At 39.8% G+C, this 9,688-nt stretch overlaps 1 protein-coding gene across 1 annotated transcript in view; it reads right to left on the bottom strand.

Moving 5' to 3' along the window:
- Positions 1–9,194, bottom strand: part of IL7R (interleukin 7 receptor) — a 31,457-nt gene extending 22,263 nt beyond the window's left edge. Inside the window, exons 1-2 of the mRNA XM_069096129.1 lie at positions 9,051–9,194; positions 3,946–4,084 (exon numbers count right to left, since the gene is read on the bottom strand). Of these exons, the coding sequence (XP_068952230.1) occupies positions 3,946–4,084; positions 9,051–9,132 (221 nt within the window). The 5' untranslated portion in view covers positions 9,133–9,194. The remainder of the gene's footprint in view (positions 1–3,945; positions 4,085–9,050) is intronic.
- Positions 9,195–9,688: the final 494 nt, after the last annotated feature.

Here is a 9,688-nt window from a genome sequence, read left to right as displayed (position 1 = left end):
TGAATACTGTCCACTGGTGAAGGACAGTGCTGTTGTTGCAGGGGTCTGGGAGCCTTTCTGTTGGTTCAGAAGCCCTGAAGAAGGATTTTCTTGTTGTATGTTTACAGAAATCCTGGGAGAGGGCTTTGCTAATGTTTTCAGGGGTTCTAGGACTGTTCTACAGACAGAGGACAAATTCATGAAGGGACTGGCAATGTATCTTATGGCCTTGCTAAGCCTTGTCTCCCCAGGAACTAAGATTGCTGAGAACTTGCCTCGTGTCAAGATGAAGAAAAGACCTCCATTTGGGTATTAAGTGCTGTGTTTAAACTTGATGTAACTCTGGGGTAGATTCAATTGTGATCCAGGGGTGGGGAACTTTTGACCTTATTGTGCTCTGTGATTGACAAATGAAGGTACTTCACCTATGTTTGGAAACTAATCTCCATTTGAGAAGAGGGGCTTTGTGGTGGACTTAATTAAGGTATAGCCTAGGGGTGGAGAAGTATTTAGAACAGAGACTTTGTAATTGATTGAATGATTGGAAGGTCCTGGGGTGGGGTAGTACTTGGAGATTATTTAATCACGCTTAGTGAATGCTGTATTTTGAATGATGTCATGTTTTGATCTTCTCTGTTCTTGGTTTGTCACTGAATAAAATAGAGAGCACCTATGCTGGTATTTTGAACCTGGGAAGTTGCCTTCTTTTGGCATTACATTACAGATGGCAAGAGGACAAGCAGATAAAGATGGCTAGAAGCAGAGCCATTGATTTATATTGTGTTAAATGAGTACAGTTGTGAGATGTGAAATAGAGGCAGCTGGGAGCATAGTGGAGAGAGAGCTGGCCTTGGAACCAGGAAGACCTAGGTTCAAGTTCGGCCTGAACCAAAGCCTCACTGTATGACCCTGGGGAAGTCACTTAACCTGCTGTGCCCCCAGACAGCTGTCTAAGACTATGCTTTGTGGAGAAGGTGCTAATTTCCCTTGGTAGAGAAAATCCTCTCACCGTGAATTTCCTTTGTCGATGAAATCACAGACCCAGTTATGTCACTGGTCCTCTTTGAAAATGAAGGACTAATAACAGGAACAGACCCAGTTAAAAAGTAGGCACAGTGGAAAAGTTGGGGCTGCCTGTATTATACAGATTGTATCGTAGCTTGGGTGTCACTGCCTTGGATCTGTTTCAAAGGTGAAAGTTAAGACCATTTATTTCTGTAGTAGGGGGTGGTCTTCTATGAAGTGAAGCCTCACACAAGCATTATACACACACATATGTATGTATGTATATATATGTATACACACATATACTTGTGTCATATAAATAATACTTGCATAATAATATATTGAATTAATATACAGTATATAATTTATAAATCATTATATAACATTTACATATAGTACTTTATAGTATATAATGTTTTATTTATATACTATATTATTTATATATTATGTGTTATTATATAATAGTATAATATTATTATATATAATACATTATTTACACAATAATTTATTATTATATTTTATGAATATATTAGTATATAGTTTAGATATTAATGACAGTCAAAAGATACTTTGATAAAGCAAGTTGCCTTCCTACTGAGCTAACAATACCTCCCAACTACACTATCCCATGTCATCTTTACAACAACTTTGTTAAGGTGAGAATAAATCATTTCTTCAGACAATGAAACTGAGGCTGAAAAAGGTGAAGAGCAGAGGTGGGAAACCTGAGGCCTTGAGGTCACATGTGGCCCTCTAGGTCTTCAAGTGTGGCCCTTTGACTGCATCCAAACTTCACAGAACAAATCCCATTAATAAAAGGATTTGTTTTCTAAAACTTGGACTCAGTTAAAAGGCTACACCGAGGACCTAGAGGGATCACATGTGGCCTCGAGGCAGAAGGTTCCCTACCCCTGGTGAAGAGACTTGCCAAGGTCACATAGGTGGGAAGAGACAGAACAGGGCTCCAAGTCTCTGGATTCATGTTCTTTCCGCCATACCACAAACTAAATGGGACTTTTTTGTTGTTGTTCTTCCCTTTGCTGCTTGTCTCCTAGTACACATGACAACCATGATCCCAATTCCACCCATGGTTGTGTGTAAATTTAATTCAATTAAGCAGATATTTATTAAGCACCAACTACGGGCAATGCGCTGTGTTAGGAACACAAAAGCCACTGAGGTCCATAGTGGATGCAAAGCAGTATGACCGGACGGTATCTAGAGAATCTGATCAATTGCTTCTTTCTTTTCTCAAGTTGATTTTGTGTAGTTTTCCCTTCATTCATTTCAGCTAGGGCTTGGGATTGAGGTTCTATAATTTGGACTTCATAATCATGGGAATCGATTCCATTTTTCATCTCTGTTGCTAATTCTATAATTAAGGGCTGATAGGTAGAGGGGAATTGGTATTTCTCACTTGGGAAAATGAAGGATTTTAATAAGGATTTCATAAAAATGCTCAAGGTATTTGGGTATGTTGTGAAAGAAACAGGTAAGGAATGTCCCCCTTCTCTTATGTCCAAGTATATATAGTTGCTATATAGAAATCCTGGTCTTTGTTCATACCTGGGCCACCTAAATGTACAGCATGGATGAGATAGGGCTGATTTGGCATTATCAGGGTTCTGCAGCTGGCTTTCTGAGAAAAATGGACTAGATGCAGCCTGTGGCATGATGGATAGAGCACTAGACCTCAACTCAGGAAGACCTGAGTTCAAATCCAACCTCAAACATTAACTTTGTGGTTCTGAGCAAATCACTTAACCTCTGCCTCAGTTTCCTCATCTGAAACAGAGGGGATAAATAACAATAGTGCTTACCTCCCAAGATCATTGTGAGGATACCTCGAGATAATATTTTCAAAGGGCTCTGTAGACCTTTAAAGCACTATCTAAATACTAGTTGTTGTTAATGTTGCTATTGTTAAAGACCTAGGTCCTAGTTCTGGTTCCAGATTCAGCTAGTCTTGTGACCCTGGGCAAATCATGTCATCTCTCATATGCTCGATTTTCTCATCTAAGCAAAGATGGAATCAAGCTACAAGATTCCAAATGTTCCTTTCTACTCTAACAGCACATGAGTCTTCAATGGGAAAATCCCTGTGAAGCTCAATGGAGTGTTTCTGCAATTGGTGGTTACTGGAACACTTCAGAGGGGTTTGGAGCTATAATGATCTGCAGACAGTTTGTTGTCTGGGCAATAAACTCTGTTAAATGAACTTGAGCTCCATCTTTCACTTCCTATATCTCCCTTTTACACATCCCCTTTCACATTCTTCAAAAAATTAATTTTTAGTTTTCAGCATACACTTCCACAAGATTTTGAGTTCCAAATTTTCTCCTCATCTCTCCCCTCCCCCACCCCACGATGGCATGCATCTGATTACTCCTTCCCCCAATCTGCCCTCCCTTCTGTCATGCCCCCCCCCCCCATTCTCTTATGCCCTTCCCTTCTATTTTTCTGTCAGGCAAGACAGATTTCTATACCCCCTTGCCTGTATATCTTATTTCCCAGTTGCATGTAAAAACAATTTTTAACATTCATTTTTAAAAGTTTGAGTTCCAATTTCTCTCCCTTCTTCTCTCCCCAACCCACCCTTATTGACAAGGCAAGCAATTAGATATAGGTTATACACACCTGTTCACATTCTTTCCCAACATCTAGGATCTAATATTAAGCTTAGGTGTAAACAGGAGCTACAGGACTACCGAGGAGAAAATGTGAAGATGAACTAAGGATCTGTGTGTTTCTCACCCCACAATCTGTGTGTGTGCATGAGTGTGCCTCTAGTAACAGTTGTTCAAAGGGAATTTGGGGTATTTGTGAAATGACAAAGTTGGATGATTCTGCCATCAAAATCTTCCCCCCCCCCCCAGGCGTATGACATACAGAGGTGCTAATAGAAGCTTCGTCACTTCTGCCCGCCCCAAACAAAAACAAAAAACCGCAATAGTTTCTCACCATAGCTGGAGCCCCAGGTTGGTGCTGTTGAGTGACGAGTCATTGAAAGCACAAGTCAGAGTGTGCTGCTGGCCATGGACTTGCAACTGGCTATAGCAAGTGAACTCATAGTCTTCCTGCTCCTCATCTTCAAACCCATCTGGAGAGCAACACAGAGATTATTAGTCACGGAGAGATTTCATTAATTTGAAATGTGGGATCTGGCAGTGAGTAGACTTTTTGTTTAAGATACTTTTCAGGCAGCACTGAAGGGTAAAGTTAGGTTTTGTTTATAAGACAATACGAGTAATCATTAATGGGGTGGTGTCATGGGAAAGAGGGATGAGGTTAAAAAAAAGATCTGACACGTGCCCAGAAATAATTTCATGACTTAAAACGCTGTCACGCTATGTGCTCTCTTCTACTTACTATATTTAATTTGTAATATATTTATTTATGAATATGCTGTTAATTATTTAGAGTAGATGAAAAAGTCTTAGAGGGAAGGGATTGTTTTTGTTTATTATTGTACCTGCAACCATTCTTAACATAGCGTATTTACACATGGTATTTATATAGGGTCATAGGGTTAGAGAGACAAGGGAACTTGGAGGTTATCTTGTCTACCCTCCTCTATTTCACAGATGAGAAACTGAATCTCAGAAATGTATTGTGACTTGCCTAAGGCTACATAGATACCAAGTGAAAGAGCTAGAGTTCAAACCTGGACTATCTGAGGATACACCAGCATTCTGTCCAGAACGCCGCACTGTGTCTCAGCCATTTAACAAATTAAAAAAAAAAGTTTGTTGAATGGATGAAAGAAGCAAAAAATAGACGTTGTGTAATGATCTAATATGTTTCTTCATTTGGACTGAATTTAACTTTGCCACTTGAATACATTAAAAAATATTTCTTAAGTTCTTCATGTGTGCCAAGTGCTAAGATTATGCTAAGTGCTGTGGATACAGTTGGAAAAACCAAAAGACAATCTCTGCTCTCAAGGGGCTCATGCTATGATTGAGGAAGATGATAAGTAAAATAAAGTCCAGTCTATCCTCTTTGGGATTCATTTTCCTTTTCTGTAAAATGTAGGTGGTAGATAAAATGAATTCTAAGGTCTCTGCCAATACCAAAATGCTCTTTCCCTACCTACTGGCCAAGGGATCTTATCTAAGATGCACAACCCCAAATGACCCAATGACCGATGGTTTCAGGGAGCACCCAGGATGGTGAAAAGATCCTAGATTTAGAATGGAAACACCTTGAGTCTAACTTATGTGAGAATTAAGTTTAAGAAACAGGAGATACTTAGCTTAGAGATGAGAAGACTTTGGGGAGGCATGAGAACTGTCTTTAAGTATCTGAAAAGTGGTTATATTGAGGAGTGAAGAGACTTATTTTGTTTGGCTCCAACAAGGCAGAACCAAGAGAAATTTGATGTCAGGAAAAATTTCCTAATGATTAGAGTTGCCCAGAAGTAGAGTTGCTACCTCAAGAGGTGGTGGGTTCTCCCTCCTTGGAAGTCTTCAAGTACCAATTGGATGACCATTTGTTGGGTATGTTAGGAAATCTAGTGGGGGTTCCTATTTGACTAAGTGATTTCTCAGTTGACTTTCAACTTTAAGATTTTGTGTTGATCCCATGAAGGCATAATTTCTGTGTAAAACATTCTCTAGGAAGTTAAGAATGATCACACTGCATCAAATCCACAGACCATTTAACCCAGGCCTATTAATTTCCAATGGAGGGCCAAGGGACATGAATCCTTCCTCTCCCTGACATAAGCCTTAAAACTAGGCACATTCAAGCCTCTATTAGCCATTGTTTCTGACTTCTAAGTTTGTCACAGTTTGATTCTGCTTCTATTGGATGTTCGTACTGCACCTTTGGATAAGGAGTTTTTTACATTTCTTAACCACCACATGAAGCAGCTTTCTCCCTTATTTGTCTTCCTTTACCTTGTTCGTGTTTCAAAAGATACAAATGTAGGTTGACCTGAACCATACTTCACAAATTTATAAAATCAACATCTCCCTCCTCAAATTTTGCTTTCCTAGACAGAAAAGATTTCTTCCCCCTCCTCCTTCCTCTCCCCCTCTTCCTCTCCACCTCCTCATTCCTCTCTCCTTTCTCCTCCTCCTTCTCTTCCTTCTCCTCCTCCTCTTCTTTCTCCTCTTCCCCTCATTCTTCTTCTTTTTCTTCTTCCTCATCCCTTCCTTATTTTTGGCCCTAGCATTTCCTTTCCCATCATTCTATCAATTCATCACTGGACCTTCTATAGTCTTATCACTCATAATCATTATAACCTGTCTTGTTAATCCACAAATGAAGACAGATTATGGGACAAATTTGGGGGAAGGTTGGGGTTTACTGGATGGTTCAGACTGGTGATTTCATTGGCATGAGGGAACTTCTGGTATGGAGATTCCTCCCTCTTCTCACTGATACAGATTGACTACTTCCTTGTTTTTTTTTTTTTATGGTCTTAGTTACCTAGAGCACTGAGAAGTGGCTTGCTCATGGCTCCATAGCACCATCAAAAATGAACCCAGGTCTCCCAAGACCTGCCCTCTGTCATCCTATCTCACCATGACTTAGATTAGGTCCCCCTAAATGTATCAGACTCAGAGCAATATAAGATTAGCCCATAATGTGATCAGCACTGGCATTAGAAAGATATTCCATGGAACTTAGTTTGCCTCAATGTATCAGCTACACTGTGCATAGAGTCTATCGTCTTTTTGTTAAAGTCCTTGCTTTTAGAAGCAATTTCTTGACTGTTACCTTACATTTTGGTTCTGATACATACTAGCTGTGTAACCATGGGCATGTTTCTCTACTTTATGGAGTCTTAGTTTACTCATCTGTAAAATGGGGATAATACTTGGGGGTAAAATGGGGATAATATCTATCCAGCAGGGTTATTGTGAGGGAGAAACTTTGTAAAGTTGTAACCTTTATATAATTGTGAGTAGGTGAAAAGGATGCAACAGTGTAAGAATGCCGTTGGGGACTTTCATCCCTGAGCTTATCAAGTTTTCATTTTTTTTTCTTTGCAAACAGCACCTTGCAAGTTACTGGAATCTTCAAAAGTCCAAGGAGGCTGGAAGGTCTTTGGATGACTCAGAGGGTAGTTTAAACCAAAGCTCCAAAGTTCAAACCTTATTGATGGTAAAATTTTTGGCTCCTTTCCAGGCTCAGTTCCAGCACCATTTCTTCCAAGAAACCTTTCCTGAATCTGCTAGTTGTTAGTGTCTCCTAACCAATTGTCGTTTAGTCATCTGATTGTGTCCAACTCTTTGTGACCCCTTGCCCATAGCATGCCAATACTGTCCATGGAGTTTTCTTGGCAAACACCCTGGGGAGGTTTGCCATTTCATTATGCAATGGATTAAGGGAAACAGAGGTTAAGTGACTTGCCCAGGGTCATACAACTGTTAAGTGTCTGACGCTGGATTTGAACTCAGGTCTTCCTGACTCCAGGCTTAGCACTGTATACACTGAGCCACTTAACTGCTTCCTAACCAATTACTGTGTATTTATTTCACAAATATTCTCTATTTATTAATCTATAGTCATGTATGTTGTCTCCTCCTAGAAGAATACAAGCTTTGTTTCTCCAGCACTTAGTGCTTGACACATAATAGGGGCTAAATATATGCTACTGAAGAGTTGATTAATTTATTGGCTTATATCCAATCACTCCCCAATTAAAATGCTTCAGAGTTGAAGTGACTGTTCTCCAAAGGCATCTGTAGTATTTCCCCTCTTTTTCACCAGAAGTTAAAACACATTTCAAGTAAGAACCAAACTTACCACTTGAGTCACAACTCAGGGTTTTAAGAAAGATCATACATAAAAAAAGATCACAATATATGTTAACATGCTTTTTCTGTGTTCAGTATTGATCTTCTGTTCAAAACACAAGACCACATTTACTATGAACTAATAAGCATCTCTGTGACATGATTCATAATGTAGTCAGACTGTGAAAAAATGTTAACTATATGACTTTTGTCCTGTGCCGAGAAAATGTCAACGGTTTCCCTATTTAGTAGTTATATTAGATAAACTATCTAAACTGAGTCATTACAGCTAGTGGGGTTGATTACATCTCTTGGGAAACATTTCAAACTATCAACGTAAAATAAATGAATTTACAGGAATGAATTGATATGAACAAACTCCCCAAAGTGCTTCTATTTGCTTCCTTCTTGCCACTGTTTGCTGGAATTCCTATGGATTGGGCTATGTTTCCTAGTGCTAGGATTATCATAGCAATAATGCATCCCCTCATTCAGACTCAGTAATGGTGACTCGTTAAAGAAATGAACCTATTCAGTATCTCTGGTAAGCTGATTTCAAGGAAATAATTCAGTTCTTTTCTTGACTAATATCTTCTAGAGAATTTAAAATCAAGCCCTGGGGTCCACAGGAAAGAGCAGTGGCTTGAGAGACAGGAGAGCTGGATTCTGGTCTTGCTCTTACTGTTCTCCAGCCAGGCAAATTGTGTGGAACCTCCTAGATGGGAGGACATCCGAGGTCACCCAGTCCAACCTCTCTGAACTTTTTATTAACTATAGAACGAAGGGGTTGAACTCTATCACCTCCAATATCCCTTCATGTGCCAATATTCTGTGATCTCTTCTGTTAAAAACTTAAGCTTTAGTGGGTACTTCTCAATCACTGTGGTTTTGTCACCAAGTCCACACTTTGGGAGTTTGCTAAAGCCCTATGGAATAAACTCATAAAGTGCAAATGACTTCGAGTTTTCTACTTGGGATTAACTCTTAAAATCTACTGCTTATGTAGGTTACAGGTCTCTATCAGTTCTTTAAAAGCAATGACATTCACCCAGATTTAAGGTCCAGCTTTTAAAAAGACTAGTTCCTTTCTTCTGGATAGTGAGGAGTTAAATTACAAAGCAGGAGTCCATATGACTGCCCATTCTCCAATGTTCTTGATTCCCAGAATAAGCTAGTTTTTAAGTGATCATCTAAATCTTCAGTCCTGATCAGAAGCACATCCCCTTATCACTTTCCATGGGTCTCTAAGAGTTCTGAACAACCCCACAGAAGTCTTCAGAGTCCCATAATCCTAAAAAAAAGTTTGAAATGACTCACCATCCTGTCCGAAGCCACTTTCTCCAGAAGAAGACTGAAGTAAAAAGAACATGATGCCGATAGTTGTAATGAGAACTGTCATTTTGAGAGAGAAAGAGAGAGAGAAAGAGAGAGAACGAACCAGAGCCAGTGAGAATCTGTGCCTGTGTAAGTGCTGGGGATGCAGCTATATAAACCAACACTAAGTAACTCCCTATTGCTTAACCACAGTCAGGAGGAAATATAAACACATGAGAAATGAAGACAAGTGTCAGCAACAGGAAGCCTGAGGACCTGTTGAATTGTAGTGAGTAGAGAGGACTGCTGAGTTTTTACTGGAAGTGGGGGCTTGTGAGCCTTTGCTGCAGCTCCTGGGGGTTCTTCTGGTCTCCCCCCTCTAAACTTACTGCACGCCGAGGCAGTGGGCCCAAATGAAGTACCTAAGCTGTTCGTCTTCTCACTGATGAGAAATAGCCATCCAGAATACAAAATCCCTATTGTTAAAGTGGAAAAAAGTGAGGGAAAAACTGTCAGGCCCTTCCAGCTCTCTAGAAGGCAGAATGTTTTACCCGAATAGGGAGATGATGTGCCCTCCAAAGACTTGATTGCAGAATTCTTTTAAATGAACTAGCTCCCATTCAAATGCAAGCTCCTTGAGG

Source organism: Petaurus breviceps, unplaced genomic scaffold (assembly GCF_028583685.1).
Source record: "Petaurus breviceps papuanus isolate PSGF00001 unplaced genomic scaffold, PetGlider_PUasm1.0 229, whole genome shotgun sequence".
Classification (NCBI taxonomy): domain Eukaryota; kingdom Metazoa; phylum Chordata; class Mammalia; order Diprotodontia; family Petauridae; genus Petaurus; species Petaurus breviceps.
This window is presented reverse-complemented; position numbering and strand designations above follow the sequence as displayed.